At 42.7% G+C, this 16,595-nt stretch overlaps 1 protein-coding gene across 5 annotated transcripts in view; it reads right to left on the reverse strand.

Annotated features, from left to right (window-relative positions):
• WIPF2 (WAS/WASL interacting protein family member 2) overlaps positions 1-16,595 on the reverse strand; it is a 45,508-nt gene that overhangs the window by 21,676 nt on the left and 7,237 nt on the right. For 3 of the 5 annotated variants that reach the window (XM_021066134.1, XM_021066132.1, NM_001244312.1), the window contains 1 exon segment: positions 2,504-2,635. In XM_021066134.1, the coding sequence (XP_020921793.1) occupies positions 2,504-2,566 (63 nt within the window). In that variant the 5' untranslated portion in view covers positions 2,567-2,635. 5 annotated transcript variants of the gene reach the window in all.

Raw genomic sequence — 16,595 nt, forward strand, 5'->3', positions numbered from 1 at the left:
CAGACAAGAAAAAGAAACAAGAAAGAGTTCCTGCCATGGTACAACTGGATCAGTGGTGTCTTGGGAGCGCTGGGACACAGGTTCGATCCCTGGCCCAGCACAGTGGATTAAGGATCCAGTGTTGCTCCACCTGTGGCTTGGGTTGCAACTGTGCCTCAGATCTGATCCCTGGCCTGGGAATTCCACGTGCTGCCAGGCAGCCAAAAAAGAAAAAAAAGGTATCCAAAGTGGAAGGGAAGAGGTAAAATTGTCACTATATGCAGATGATATGATACTATATATAGAAAACTCCACACACAAAAACTTCTTGATCTAATAAACAAATTCATCAAAGTAGCAGGAAATTAACACTCAGAAGATGTGGAGTTCCCGTCGTGGCGCAGTGGTTAACGAATCCGACTAGGAACCATGAGGTTGCGGGTTCGGTCCCTGCGCTTGCTCAGTGGGTTAATGATCCGGCGTTGCCGTGAGCTGTGGTGTAGGTTGCAGACGCGGCTTGGATCCCACGTTGCTGTGGCTCTGGCGTAGGCCAGTGGCTACAGCTCCGATTCAACCCCTAGCCTGGGAACCTCCATATGCCACGGGAGCGGCCCAAGAAATAGCAACAACAACAACAACAACAAAAAGACAAAAGACAAAAAAAAAAAAAAAAAAAAAGATGTGGTACATATATGCGATGGAATACTACTCAGCCATAAAAAAGAATTAAACAATCCCATCTGCAGCAACATGGATGTAATTAGAGATTATCATGGAAACTGAAGAAGTCAGAAGGAGGAAAGGCAAATACCACATGAAATCACTTATATGTGGAATCTAAAACATGGCCCAAGTGAACCTATCTACAAAACAGAAACAGATTCACAGATGTAGAGAACAGACTTGGGTTGCCAAGGGAGAGTGGGGAGGGAGTGGGATGGACAGGGAGTTTGGGGTTAGTAGGACCAACTATTACATTTAGAATGGATAAACAAGATCCTACTGTATAGCACAGGGGACTATACCCAATTTCCTGGGATAGACTATGATGGAAAAGAATACAAAAAAGAATGTACATACACTTATGACTGAGTTACTTTGCTGTACAGCAGAAATTGCCACAACACTGTAAGTTGACTATATTTTAATTTTAAAAATAAAAATTAAAAAAATTAAAAATGAGTAGCTTATACTTATACTTGAAAGAAAAAAGGTACACACAATAATATATACTGATACTAGTGCATTTCGAGTAATAAATATTTGTTTTTCTGTATTTTCTAGTTTTCCCACAATAAATATACAAAATGTTAATAAAGGTTTTAGAAAGTTTAACACTTTCTATGTTTATTAGTATTCTCTAATTTTTTCACATTTTCAGTACAGTAAAAAAAAAAAATGTTAATGCTATCACTAACCATTTTTTTTTTTTGTCTTTTTGCCATTTCTTAGGCCGCTCTCATGGCATATGGAGGTTCCCAGGCTAGGGGTCCAATCGGAGCTGTAGCCACCGGCCTACGCCAAAGCCACAGCAACGCGGGACCCGAGCCGCGTCTGCGACCTACACCACAGCTCGCGGCAACGCCGGATCGTTAACCCACTCACTGAGCAAGGGCAAGGACCGAACCCGCAACCTCATGGTTCCTAGTCGGATTCGTTAACCACTGCGCCACGACGGGAACTCCCATTCACGATGTTGTAATGAATAAAAACAGATCAGAAATCGGTATGTACGTAAAGCACAAGCTCTCTCTCTCTTTTAAAGTAAACACAAAGAGAGAGAGGGGAAGATATACACAAAACTGCTATAAATGGTTGGAGTATAGGTAATTGCTCCTTTATGCTTATCCACAGTTCATACATTTCTTAGCATATTCCTTTTGTAAAGAGAAAGATTTTTACTTAACATGTCCTAAATTGAGTTCATATCCTCCTCCACAAACTGGCTTCTCTTGTAAATAGCATCATCATTTAATCAATCCCCCAACTAGAGTCATTCAAACCTCCCTCCTCTTCCTCACTCTTCCATGTGTCATCACGCTCCAGATTTCGCTTTTTCAGTATCCCTTGTTTCCACTCTCCGTACTCATTGCTTTAGTCTAGATTTTCAATTTTCAATTGCCAGAGGCTTCTGTCTCCAGTTTCAACCTATCACTAGTCTCAACTCCCAATCTACCATCCACACTGTTAAGCAAGATCTTTCTAATACAGACCCAAGCAGGTCTGAGCCACGTCTGTGACCTACAACACAGCTCATGGCAATGCCAGATCCCTGACCCGGTGAGCAAGCTCAGGGATTGAACCCACATCCTCATGGATACTAGTTGGATTTGTTTCCGCTGACTGGCCATTATGGTCCTGAGAGAACCTCTCAGGGTTCAGACAACTAGTTGATGGAAACGGACTTTACTTATTTATCCCCCAGCTTCTAACACCGCATGTCTTTGAGCATGCTACGTCTTATACCAGGAAGTTCTAAGTATCCATCAAGGTTGTGAGAGAGCCGGGTGGAAGGACCACCTACCTGATTAAAAGTGGGAGGTGGAGGAGGACCGGGGGGTGGTGGAGGGGGAGGAGGAATTGGCATCCTTGCCCTGCTTGCAGTTGGCACTGCTCTCTCTCCGTTTTAATTTGCAGCTTTAGGTCACTCATATACCTGCAAGTGAAACAGAAATAAATTCATGAGAACAACTCTGCTCTTAAGAGACAGTGAATAGCAGGAGAACCAGAGGACTGGGTATGACATCAGAGAGAAACTAGACACCTCATCTCCTAGTTGTACTGTGATATAGGCCAGGGCTTTGTGAATCTTTCCTATAAAAGGCCAGATTATGTTGTACATTATTCTTTTGTTTTGACAACCTTTTATTTATTTATTTTAGGACTGAACCTGCAGCATATGGAAGCTCCCAGGCTAGGGGGCAAATCAGAGCTATAGCTGCCAGCCTACTCCACAGCCACAGCAACACCAAATCCGAGCTGCATCTGTGACCTACACCACAGCTCATGGCAACACTGGATCTTTGACCCACCGAGTGAGGCCAGGGATCGAACCCGAGTCTTCATGGATACTAGTTGGGTTCGTTACTGCTGAGCCACAATGGGAACTCCCTTGACAACCTTTTATTTTTTATTTTTTTGCTTTTTAGGGCCGCACTTGTGGCACATGGAGGCTTCCAGGCTAAGGGTCAAATTAGAGCTACAGCTGCTGGCCTACACCACAGCTCACGGCAACACCGGATCCTTAACCCACTGAGCAAGGCCAGGGAGCAAACCAGCAACCTCATGGTTCCCAGTCGGATTTGTTTCTGCTGCACCAGGACGGGAACTCCGACAACTTCTTTAAATTAATAAACTTTACCTTTTATAACAGTTTTAGGTTCACAGCAAAACTGAGCAGAAAGTACAGAGCTCCCCTATAACTGCTGTCCCCATGCACATACAGCATCACCCACTATCAACACCCTGCAGTGGTACATTTGCTATAACTGATGAACTGAGACCTCATTATCACCCAAAGTCCACAGTTTGCATTAGGGTTCACTCTTGGTGTTGTACATTTCATAGGTTTGGACAAATGTATAATGACAACTATCCACTAACGCAGTATCATACAGAACAGTTTCACTGTCCTGAAAATTCTCTTAGGCTTTGCCTATTTATCCCTCCCTCCCCACCCAGAAGCCCTGGCAACCACTAAGCTTTTTAATGTCTTCATAGTTCTGCCTTTTCCAGAATATTATATATAGTTGGAATCATCCAGTATGTACCCTTCTCAGATTGGCCTCTTTCACTTAGTAATATGCATGGAAGTTTCCTCCAATTCTTTCCGTGGCTTGATAGCTCCTTTCTTTTAGTGTTGAATAACATTCCATTGTCTGGATGTACCATAGTCTGTTTATCCATTCACCTACTTAAAGATATCTCGGATGCTTCCAAGTTTTAGCAATTACGAACAATGCTGATAATAAACATTCTTGTGCAGGTTTCTGTGAGGACCTAAATTTTCACCTCATTTGGATAAATATCAAGGAGTATGACTACTGGATTATATAAGAGTATGTTTTGCAATAAACTGCCAAGATATCTTCCAAAGCGGCTGCATCATTTTGCATTCTCACCCGCAATGAATGAGGGGTTCTCTTGCTCCACTTCCTTGTCAGTGTTTTGGATCTTGGTCATTCTAATAGGTGTGCAGTGGTAGCCTACTGTTTTAATTTGCAGTTCTCAAAGGACATATTGTGTTGGAATCTTTTCATATGCTGACTTGCCATCTATATATCTTCTTTGATGAGATGCCTGTTCAGGTCTTTTGTCGACTTTTTAATTGGGTTGTTCATTTTCTTATTGTTGAGTTTTAAGAGTTCTTTGTATATTTTAGATAACAGTCCTTTATCAGATTATATCTTTTGCAAATATGTCTCTCTGTGGCTTGTCTTCTCTTGATTTTTACAATGTATTTATTTATTTATTTAAAGTTCCCAGGCCAGAGATCAAATTTGCGTCACAGCAGTAACCAGAACCATAGCAGTGACAATGCTAAATCCTTAACTTGCTGCGCTACCAGGGAACTCCTCTGCAACATTTTAAAAATGCAAAAACCATTCTCAGTCATTGGGCCATACAAAACAGACCATGGACCAGATCTGACTCATGGGCCATAGTTTACTGACCCCTGGTATAGTCATATCACTAGAATCTGATCAGATCATTAAAAAACCACGTGACAACTTAGTCAGTTATGACTGGCTTAATATTTAACATTCAAAAACTACACAACTATCTCCTTATTACAGTTTGTAAGTGATCCTCATTTCACAAATGAGACTAAAGCCAGGAACTCTTACCCTAAAACCTTAAAGTAAGAGGCAAAGATAAAACCAAAACTCAAGAACATAACTATCCCCCAAAAGTCACCCCAAGGAAATCCCATTTCTTGAATCTCTCCCAAATCAAAGAGCAAGAAAACTGCAGAGGTTTGATTCTGAACTCTTTACAGAAGTGGACAAAAATCTCTCTGTAAACTGGGAGTTAGCCACTTAAACACTTCTCTCAATGTCCTGGGAGTGACGAGAGGAAAGAGTAAATATTCCAAAGCTTCTATGAAACCAAGAACCTTTGTCAGTGAGTAGAATTTGATCAAAAACATGACTGTGAATGTTTTCAAAATCTAAACTCCTTCCAGTGTAATGCCACTACAGTCTGGGTGCGGCCCTGAAAAAAAAAAGTTTTTCCGGAGTTCCCGTCGTGGCTCAGTGGTTAATGAATCCGTCTAAGAACCATGAGGTTTGAGGTTCGATCCCTGGCCTCGGTCAGTGGGTTAAAGATCCGGCGTTGCTGTGAGCTGTGGTGTAGGTTGCAGACACGGCTCGGATCCCATGTTTCTGTGGCTCTGGCATAGGCCAGCAGCTACAGCTCCTATTAGACCCTTAGCCTGGGAACCTCCAATATGCCGCGGGTGCAGCCCTAGAAAAGGCAAAAAGACAAAAAAAAAAAGTGCTTCCTTCTATTCCTCCAAAGACAAAACCTATTTTTCTATTCAATATCCAAATATTCCTATATTTTAAAAGCACAAAACCTCCTGAGGACAAAGACACTGACTACTACTGCCTTTCATACTTGATAAATGTAGAATCCAATTTAGTTGTTGCTTTTTTCATATGTTTAAAATGATCTAAGAGGTATCCTAGAGTTACCACTACAATTTGAGGCCTTTATTCAAATGGCATTCTGCTGTTATAAAACTCAGGTTTCAATTGCAAGTTATTTTACAATGAGAAAAAATTTATTTTAAACCTAAATCTTAATGCCATCCATTTTCATGCTGAGAGACCTCAGGTAACAGCACTTTCCTTTGATTACAGAGTAAATTACAGTTTTTGTACCAAAGTACCCACAAAATCCCACAGGGGGAAAAAACTGACCTTGAACTTTTTTTTTTTAAAGTGGCCTGCGTCCCTCAACAAAGTGTCAGGGGCCTTAGTTCCTTATAAAGTGGCTTATAAAAATCAGTCATATGAATAGGAATTTGGGATGTCAACAAGAAAATTATCTCTCCTTTCTTAAATAAATGTTTAATTCTTTAAGGTCCTAGTAAATCTCTTCCCAATGAAAAGAAACAGAAAGACAGGTAAAAGAGACATTTGAAGATCCTCTCTGAAAGACCCTTAGCTCTATCTACTCTGTCTCCAGATAATCCAAAGAGAAGACAGTGGTGTCTTCAATAGGAAAAGGTTCGAAATGTTCCCCCGAATGGAATTCTTCTGATCTCATAGTTCAAATCAAAAAAAAAAAAAAAAAAAAAAAAACCTAACAGTATCAGAGATGGAATATAAATGTTCAGCAGAAAGAGAAAAATCAGTTGCTCTGGGACAAAGAAAGTCACAAAACAGACAATGGGGTTTTTGTTCGGTGTATTTTCATCCCAGCCAGAAGCCTTGCCGAATGTGGCTTCAAAAACCCAGGTAGGTAGAGTGGCAAGACCTTCCAAGCGAGGACGTTAAAAACCCATTGATGAATCAGCTATTCACAACCATTCAATAAAACCAACCCTAGAAACATTCCCATCAAACAAGTTCAAAATGAGCCAGGCCACCGTGTATTCCTCAACCATGCTGCAGGCAGACTTAATAGCAAGAAACCAAGGGTAACTGTAACAAATGAAGACAGGTAAAAAAACGAATAGGTAGGTTTTTGTTCAAACTGGATTTCAAATTCAAAAGCAATCACCCCATTCCGATAAGCACCTAACAACTGCTTCTCAACTCTAAAGGGGCCCATTAGTACCAGTTTAGATACTACCCTGAACTAAGAAACTTTACAGGAACCTTTCATGGATCTATGTCCATTTTATCCAACAAGCTCCTAAGCACAGACAGCAGAGTATCCTTCTATAGTTCTTTCCTACTATTTTACAGCATAGAGTAGAGGCTCAGCAGTCACTTGTTGAACTGAACACAAGTAAATTTAAGAGTAGCACTCTCTGGGAGGTCCCTTGGTGGCACAGCGGAAACGAATCCAACTAGGAACCATGAGATTGCAGGTTCGATCCCTGGCCTTGCTCAGTGGGTTAAAGGAACTGGCATTGCCATGAGCTATGGTGTAGGTCACAGATGTGGCTCGGATCTGGCGTTGCCGTGGCTGTGGCGTAGGGCGGCAGCTATAGCTTCAATTCGACCTCTAGCCTGGGAACCTCCATATGCTGTGGGTGCAGCCCTAAAAATACAAAAAAAAAAAAAAAGAAAAAAAAAAAAAACAAAAAGAGTAGCACTCTCTGGGGAGTTCCCTGTGGCCTAGTGGTGAAAGGATTCAGCATTGTCATTGCTGTGGCACAAGTTCAATCCCTAGCCTGGGAACTTTTGCATGTCGTGGGCATGGCAAAAAAAAAAAAAAAAAAAAAAAAAAAAGAGTGGCATTGTTTGAAAGAGCTAGCAAGTGTGAATGGAGGGGAAAAATAATGAAGGACAGATCAATGTGCCAGAAATGGAAAAGATTGACACACAGAGACAGCTACAAAAAGAGGTAAGGAAGAAACATAAGGCTATATACACATGTGTATTTCAGTGTTCCAAACAATTTGAACTTGCTGAACTTATTCATTCAAGAATTCATACAGGAGTTCCCGTCGTGGCGCGGAACTCCATATGCCGCGGGAGCGGCCCAAGAAATAGCAACAACAACAACAAAAGACAAAAGACAAAAAGACAAAAAGACAAAAAAAAAAGAATTCATACAATAAATATTTACTGAGCACCCACTAGGTGCCAAAGCACTGTTCTACAACAATGGATCACAGCCAGGGTGACCCCTTGTCCCCTGAGGGACAGTTAGCAATGTCTGGAGACACTTCTTTTCTTTTCTTTTTTTTTTTTTTTTTGGTCTTTTTGCCATTTCTAGGGCCGCTTCCTACGGCATATGGAGGTTCCCAGGCTAGGGGTCGAATCGAGCTGTAGCCACCAGCCTACGCCAGAGCCACAGCAACGCGGGATCCGAGCCGCGTCTGCAACCTATACCACAGCTCACGGCAACGCCAGATCGTTAACCTGCTGAGCAAGGGCAGGGACCGAACCTGCAACCTCATGGTTCCCAGTCAGATTCGTTAACCACTGCGCCACGACGGGAACTCCTCTTTTTTTTTTTTTTTGGTTTCGCTTTTTAGGGCCACACCTGTGGCACATGCAAATTCCCAGGCCCGGGGTTGAATCAGAGCTGCAGCTGCCGGCCTAGGCCACAGCCACAGCAGCACGGGATCCGAGCTATGTCTTCGACCTACACCATAGCTCACAGCAATGCTGAATCCTTAACCCACTGAGCAAGGCCAGGGATCGAACCTGTGTCCTTATGGTTGCCAGTTGGATTTGTTACTGCTGAGCCACGATGGGAACTCCTTCTGGACTCATTTCTGACTGTCATGACCAGAGGGTGCAACCAGCATCCAGTGGACAGAAAAAAAAGATGCTGCTAAACATTCTATAGTGCACGGGGCGGCCCCGCACAACAGAATTATCTGGTCCCAAACTGTCAATAATGAGGAGGCTGATAGATCCAGTTCCAGTGGCTGAACAAGACAACCTTCTCCCATCTTGGAGCTTACATTCTAGTGGAAGAGATCAACAAGGAAACAAATATAATCCAATTATCTCCACTACCGATAAAAAGAATGAAATCATAAAAAGGGAATCATAAAGGGAGAGTATAGGGTAGAGGGTAGGGTTCTTTTAGATAGAGAGAGGGCCGGGGACTGGGGGGCTGGCCCGCCAACAAAGTCTCTCCGTGAGCAGACTAAGCCCTACAAACATCTGGGGAAAGAGCATTCCAAAAATAATTAACATAAAGGTGAAAACCCCCCTGAGATGGGAGTGAGCTTGATGTGTTTTGAGAACTAGCTAAAAAAAAGCCAGGGGAGTTAAAACAAGGTGAGCAGAGGAGCGGTAGATGAAATCTGGGGCATTTTTAGGCCATCCTTCTCCATCTAATGTGCCTATAAAGCCAAAGACGTCGAAACAAGCCAGCTTCGCACCCAAAGTAAACACGCTCCATCAATGATCTCATTCATTAATCCACAGACTGTACCTGATATCTTGCTGGCTTGAGCACAGCTAGGGACCTCAGTACTACCTGGAACCCTTCCAGGGTTAAAAGTCACCTGATGGTAATCTGAATACCTGTCTACCTGCCCTTCAACCTTGCTCCTCAAAAGCAGTACAGTAGGGGAGTTCCCTGGTGGCACAGCAGGTTATGGACCCGGTATTTTCACTACTGTGCCTAGGGTTTGATCTCTGGCCTGAGAACTTCCACATGTCTCAGGTGCCGTAAAAAAAAAAAAAAGAAAGAAAGAAAGAAAGAAAAGAAAAAGAGAAAAGGCAGCACAGCATGGGGAAGCAGGATTTCATTACCACAGTGGCATAATGGCATCCAGTTCTTATGCCACAGAACCCCAACGTGGCAGAAGAGCCAGGAGCTACCTAAGAGTATTCACATGTCTCTGCAGGAGCCAAACAAGTTCCTATAATTACGTGGGAACTGATGTCAATGCAGAATTATGAACACACCTTAATGAGTTCTGGGACAGAACATAGTAGAGAGTTTCTACTAAAGCATTTTTGGTTTCTCTAAATACAGTGAAACATGGCGTGTTCCTGTGGTGTAGCCAGTTAAGAATCTAGCACTGTCACTGCAGTGGCTTAGGTCTTTGCTGTGGCACAGGTTCGATCCCTGGCCTGGGAACTTCCACATGCCACAGGCACAGCCAAATACAAAAAAACGACAAACAGGCTAAATAACTTTCTTGTTACACATATTTTACTGCCCTCCTGCCAACAAAGGCTTTATATAGTCTGAAAATAATCTACAGCCCTCTTCTCTCAATGGAGAAGGTGCTACCTCCCTCTTGAAATTAAATTGTCAAACCTCTGGTGAAACAGACTTCTATCGTGTGGAAATGGAATTAATTAAAATTCCAAGGCTATTCCATAAGGGAAAAAAATCATTTTCCAACTGCAGACATTTTCTATCATGGAAGCTCAACTATGCAGCAAATCTTACTGATCCAACAAGTAATTTAAAAAATCACAGGCACACCACAATTATTTAAACTGAAAATCCTAGAACGTCTACAACTAAACCTGAATGTTTTACCTTTTACATCAATGACCTTTCACTGCTATAAGCAGCACACAACCCTGAAAGAGAAAATGATGGAAACAGAAGAAAGATATTTAACTATATGATGAAATCCTTTCAAACGTAATTTTTCTAATAAGAACATAAGTATGCATCCCCAAATTCAGCTTTTACACCTAATCTTTCTTGTCCCAGATTATTTTTCAAAAGCCATACAAACATAAACTCAGAAGCCTATGTATTCTTTGACTACCTGATGTGATAAATATTAGGTACCACAGCTTATGATTCCCAGATACAGGGCAACCCAGCAGCCCAGTCCTTACATCTAAAATGATGACAAATCAATGAGAAGTCTATTCTTGTGTTCAGTTAAAGGGCCATAGCTGTGAAGAGTAGCTTCATTAAAAAGATGACTAGAGGGAGTTCTCATTGTGGCTCAGTGGTTAACGAACCCAACTAGAGGACGTGGGTTCAGTCCCTGGCCCCACTCGGTAGGTTAAGGATCTGGCGTTGCCTCAAGCATTGTGTAGGTCACAAACACAGCTTGATCTCAAGTTGCTGTGGCTGTGGCGTAGGCTACAGCTCTGGTTCAACCCCTAGCCTGGGAACCTCCATATGCCACAAGCGCGGCCCTAAAAAGACCAAAAAAAAAAAAAAAAAAAAAAGATGACTAGAGATAACTAATGCGAGAGAGCAAATGTAAATAGAACGTTGAAAATTCATCCTAAACAGAGATCAAGGAATGACCACTCCTGCCTTCAAAGCACAGAGAAAATCCTGAAGGTACTGAAATTGGGAGGTGGAGAAACACATACAGAAAATAGTCAACTGCAGTAAATCAGTAATAATTCAAAGTGCTGGAGTTCCTGTTGAGCTCAGCCGGTTAAGAACCTGACTAGTATCCATGAGCAGGCGGATGTGATCCCCGGCCTCACTCAGTGGGCTAAGGATCTGGTGTTGTGGCTGTGGCTGTGGCAGGCCAGCAGCTCCAGCTCCAATTCGACCCCTAGCCTGGGAACTTCCACATGCCTCAGGTGTGGCCCTAAAAAGCAAAAAAACAAAACCAAAAACAACCCCAAGGTGCTGTAATGCTTGAAAGCACAGCCAGTGATCAATAATCAATGAGACAATAACACTTTAGATTTAGCACTGTTTCTGTGCTCTCATTCACCAAAACTGTTTCAATGAAACTTGCAAAAATCTATTCGAGCTGTTTCCACAGAACTGTTCGTCATAAAATGTAAATTTATGCCAGAGCCAACATGGCTTCCTCAGGCTGCATTTTAGCTAATAAAAGCCACAGGATTCCTAACAACTAATAACTAGGACATTGCCCTTGGCCTCTACAACATGACCAAGACAGGTACTATTTTGCGTCTGATCTCCAAGCGATTCACAGCAACCAAGGAGCAGCTGCACACACCTCATTTCCAGAAGTTTTACATACTGAGAATACAAGTTCCAACCATTTTTCCTCCCAAGGCCTAGGGATCTATAACACAAAAAGAAGCAAATGTGCCCTCTCATGCTGTCAAAGGTAAAAACAAATTTCAAATCATGGGGCTTTAACATCTCCAAAAATGATGCTGCAAAAATCTAAGGCAGATAGTAAACTTGTTTTTAAAGCCTGAGTCAATGCTCCACCTCGAAAACAAAAACAAACAAACAAACAACAGATTCCTGGATTTGGACAGTGAAATGATGCTGAAAGTAGCTCAATGTTCATAACTAATATTTCCTCCCCACCCACACATCCCAGGAACCAGTGGGTTTAGAAATGTTGGCTAAAAAAAATGGAGTCACTCAAGGCCAAAGTTATTACCATTAGGCAGCACTTAACGAGAAAAAAGAGGAGTTCATCAGATGAAGGACACACATTCTAATTTAGAAACCCAGACCAAAGCCAGACAGACTAAAACACAGTCTGAATACAAAAGCAATATTAGGGGAAGCCTAAGGAGTCTGCCTTGGAGACTTAGGATAGCAATAAATGGTTTAGATGCTCCTAAAGCAGAGCTTCCAGGGAGTTCTCTCGTGGCACTGTGGGTTGAGGATCTGGCGTTGTCACTGCAAGCAGCTTGGGTTGTTGCTGTGGCGCAGGTTTGATCCCTAGCCCCACAACTTCCACATGCCATTGGCGCAGTCAAGAAAGGGGGAAGAAAAAAAAAAAAAGACCCTAAAATCTTTCAGAAAAAAACAGATTCCGCACGAAGACTCCAAAATCGGAATGGCATCAAACTTCATAACACCATTATTGAAAGTTAGAAGACCACAAAGCAAGGCTTAAAATTTCCAAATAAATATGATCCCCAACATAATATCTCACACCTAGTCAAACAACTAACCAGCATGAGGGTAGAAAAGAGATGATGCAGACACACAAGCCCTCAAAACAAAAGGCCCCCCGCCTATGAACATTTTTCCATAAGGCCTTTGGAAGAGGCTCCACTGATGTGTCTGAACACACTGAAAAGAGATACGTCTCTCTGAGTTTTGGGATGAATGATTGATACTGAATAAATTAAGCAAAAAATAAAAAAAAAGAAAAGGCAATTATTATATTTGGGGGGAAAAGTAAAAGGAAGGAAATATAATCACAGTACACAGCCATTTGTTACTTCTTTGTCTTCTTACTGCTCCCTTCTGGACTCATGGGAGAGGAGGAAGGCTGGACGCCTGGAAACTACCCTTCTCAGAATCCCGTCAATGGGGCTGCAGTTTTTTTTCTATTTAGGGCCACACTTTTGACATATGGAAGTTCTTGGGCTAGGGGTTGTAGGCTGCAAGCTTACGCCACAGCCACAGCAACGCCAGATCTGAGCCACATCTCCCATCTACACCACAGCTCATCACAACACCAGATCCCCAACCTGCTGAGCGAGGCCAGAGATCGAACCTGCATCCTCAGGGTTACTTAGTTGGGTTCATTACCACTGAGCCACAATGGGAATTCCAATGGGGCTGCAGCTTAAATTCCACCAGCACAAGCCGTTTGCTCAAGATCTGGAAGATGGGGAGTTTCCATTGTGGCTCAGCAGGTTAAGAACCTGACTAGTACCCATGAGGATATGGGTTCAGTCCCTGGCCTTGCTCAGTGGGTTAAGGAGCTGGTGTTGCCACAAGCTGCACCGTGGGCTGGAAATGCAGCTCGGATCCAGCACTGCTGTGGTTGTGACATAGGCTGGTAGCTGCAGTTCTGATTTGAACCCTAGCTTAGGAACTTTCATACGCTGTGGGTGTGGCCCTAAAAAGACAAAAAAAAAAAAGGAAGATGGAAGGAAAGCAGATGTTATTATTATCTTCCAATAGCAAGTATGTGGCCTCCAACAGATGACAGACAAGTGGTTTGTAGCAGTTTTCAATATTCTGCAAATTGCCTGCTTTGGCGTTTACAGCAGCCAAGATTAATGGCTACAGTTTCTTACAATCCCTGCAAGTGGTTTTCCCTAACCTATGTGCCCATGGCCTTCCAATGGTTTGGTAATCTTTGAGATATCAAGAATGGCTTGTTTTTGGAGTTTCCATCATGGCGCAGTGGAAATGAATCTGACTAGCATCCATGAAGATGCAGGTTCAATCCCTGCCCTCGCTCAGTGGGCTAAGGATCCGACGTTGCGTGAGCTGTGGTGTAGGTCGCATACGTGGCTTGGATCCTGCATTGCTGTGGCTCTGGCGAAGGCCAGAGGCTACAGCTCCAATTAGACCCCTAGCCTGGGAACCTCCATATGACGCAGGGAGCAGCCCTAGAAAAGGCGAAAAAAAAAGTGATGGAGGGCAAACAAGGAGAAATGGAGCAGCTTTTTACATTATAAGACTTACAGTACTATTTAACTCCTTAAACTATATATTTTCACTATTTTGATTTTTGAAAAAATTACTAAAAGCCAAAAAAAAACTAACACTGTATAAGCAAAACCAAACTTCAGATTGACCAAAACCGCAAAAAATAAAGTCAATACTGTATCTGTTCCCAAGGCAGGTGGTAAAATCCCAAACAAACCAAAGTAATCTGTGTCTCAGGCTGAACTCTGATGGAAACAGGCTGCCTAATGTGACCTTAATCTCCGCCACAGCCTGGGTGTAACCAAACATTCACCACCCCAGAGCTTACTCTACCACAGGTCAAGGATGTGAGGAACTTCTAGGCCACCACGAGCATTCATGACCAAAATTTAATTGCAAAGGTAAACACAAAAAGAGAGGGGTAAAATCTTAAAATTAAGTTATCTTGGCCCCTTTTTAGGTCCTGGGTTTGTTTGTTTTTTTGGCTGCATCCGAGACATATGGAAGTTCCCGAGCTACATCTGGGACCTACGCCAGAGCTGCAGCCACACCATATACTTAACCCACTGTGCCGGGCCGGGGATCGAACCCGTGCCGCTGCAAAGACAACACTTAACCTGCTGTGCCACAGTGGGAACCCCTTGTTTTCAATTTAATGCAACTAACTGAAAGACAAAAATAACCAACATCTGCAGTCAGAATTGCTTTAGAAGTTTTAAGAAACTGCTAATGAGATTAAAAGACTTGTTACCAGGTAGGCTAAAACCTAGTCACTGACGACAGAAAACAGCTCTTCTGGCTGGCCATCTCACAGCACTCACCCTCAACCTCCAGGTGCCTCCCTTCATTTGCACACCCCCCAAATAAAGCAGAAAGCAGAGAACAGTCGGAAGTAAGGAAAATCAGTGATGACCGTCTCCATTAAGAAAAGGCCTGAAAGAAAACTCAAGCAAATGTTCCATAAAGTGTTGATCCAGACTTCACATGGAGAGACGTGTCATGCCTCATTTCAAAGATAATAAATTAAGTCCCAACTCACCACAGATAATCTAATAACAAAGCTGTGACTTTGACTGTGGAGGCATCTCTTCTCACTCTAATACCCTTAAGCCATCAGATACACAGAGGCTCCTTGCTGAAACGCTAGAAAAATCCCCCCATCTTCATTCCTTGATCACTAGTGATGATCAACAATCCAAACCAAGAGTCCGCTTTAAGTTGCGAAAACGGGGCAAGCTGATTCAATTACACAAGAAAAGTACTAAATCAAAAAGGACCGTGTGGGCTTTGAGAAAGAGTACTATAATTTCTGAACAAAAGTCAATATAAAACATACTGCAAATATAGCAGATAAAAATGTTTTCATATATTCAGACTTATAATGTCCCCTGGCCTGATTCATCTGCATGTCCAATAATACTTACGCGTCATGTTAAGATATATGGCCTCAGAAGTTCCCCTGTGGCACGGCAGGTTAAGGATCCCATGCTGCCACAGCTGTGGCACAGGTTGCAACTGCAGGTTCGATCCCTCACACAGGAACTTCCACATGCTACGGGTGTGACCAAAAAAAGAGAAAAAAAGACATATGGCCTCGATGATGGGTATGACAGAATATCACATTCACTCATTCACAATAAGAACATCTATGTTCTCTCTCCAGCCCCATGAGGCTTACAATATCCCAGTCAATATTCCCTAGAAGTGACTAGGTTTTTCTGCTTCCCAAACAGCAAGTCTGGCAAACTAACAATCCCATCATCCTCCATAATCTAAGAATTGCTCCCCAGTGGTCTCCAAACCAATTCCCAAGAGCCTACAATGTTAAGACCTAATCCAGTTATGCGAATTTAATTTGCAGGACGTAAAATCGAGACTAAAAGAATAGGCTTCATCCAGGAAAGTTCCCGTGAAAACATGTTCCACTGTACAAGCATCAGATCTCTTTATGATACTGACGGTTTCAGCATCAACTCTAGTAAACTACTATCTGTGGAGAGAACTGACAGAAAAAAGTCTCTACTGGAAAGGTTGAGCTCCAAATTCACCACGGTATTTATCTGTATTTTTGGAGAGCTCACCCTCCGAAGCCTTGCTTCCTGCCCCTCTGCTTCTCAATCCCTAAGCTCCAGACACTGGAGCTTCCTTCCACTCTTCAAAACAGCCTCGCTCTTTACCTCTCAGGCTCTTCGCCTATGCCATTTCCTTCTCCTAGAATGTCAGAACAGTCTTTTGTCCTCCCCTCATCCTTTAGGTTGCAGCCTTAAAAGTCAATTCCTCAGGGACTCCCCTGACTGCTCCGCCTTCCCAATGAACCGGGGTTAGGCTTCCCATTAGCTTTCTGCACAGCACTTATGGCAAGAGTAATTAATTACCTGTTTAATGGATGTTTTCCCCACTAGACCTGACCACATGAGTGCAAGGACTGAGTCAGTTTTGTTCACTGCTGTTTATCTCCAGCACCTACCACAGTGCTTGGCACACCATGGGAGCTCAAAAACTCCTGTCAAATAAATGTGTAACAGGGCTCTCAAAAATCAGCTTCACCCTACAGATATAATCACAAATGCAAAAGGCCAAATCTATATGGTTATTCACTGGGGCATAACTTTTAACAGCAAAAGACTGGAATCATTTGCTTTACTAATTTTTTTTTTTTTTTTTTGTCTTTTGTCTTTTGTTGTTGTTGCTATTTCTTGGGCCGCTCC

The sequence above is a fragment of the Sus scrofa genome, chromosome 12 (genome assembly GCF_000003025.6).
Source record: "Sus scrofa isolate TJ Tabasco breed Duroc chromosome 12, Sscrofa11.1, whole genome shotgun sequence".
Lineage (NCBI taxonomy): Eukaryota > Metazoa > Chordata > Mammalia > Artiodactyla > Suidae > Sus > Sus scrofa.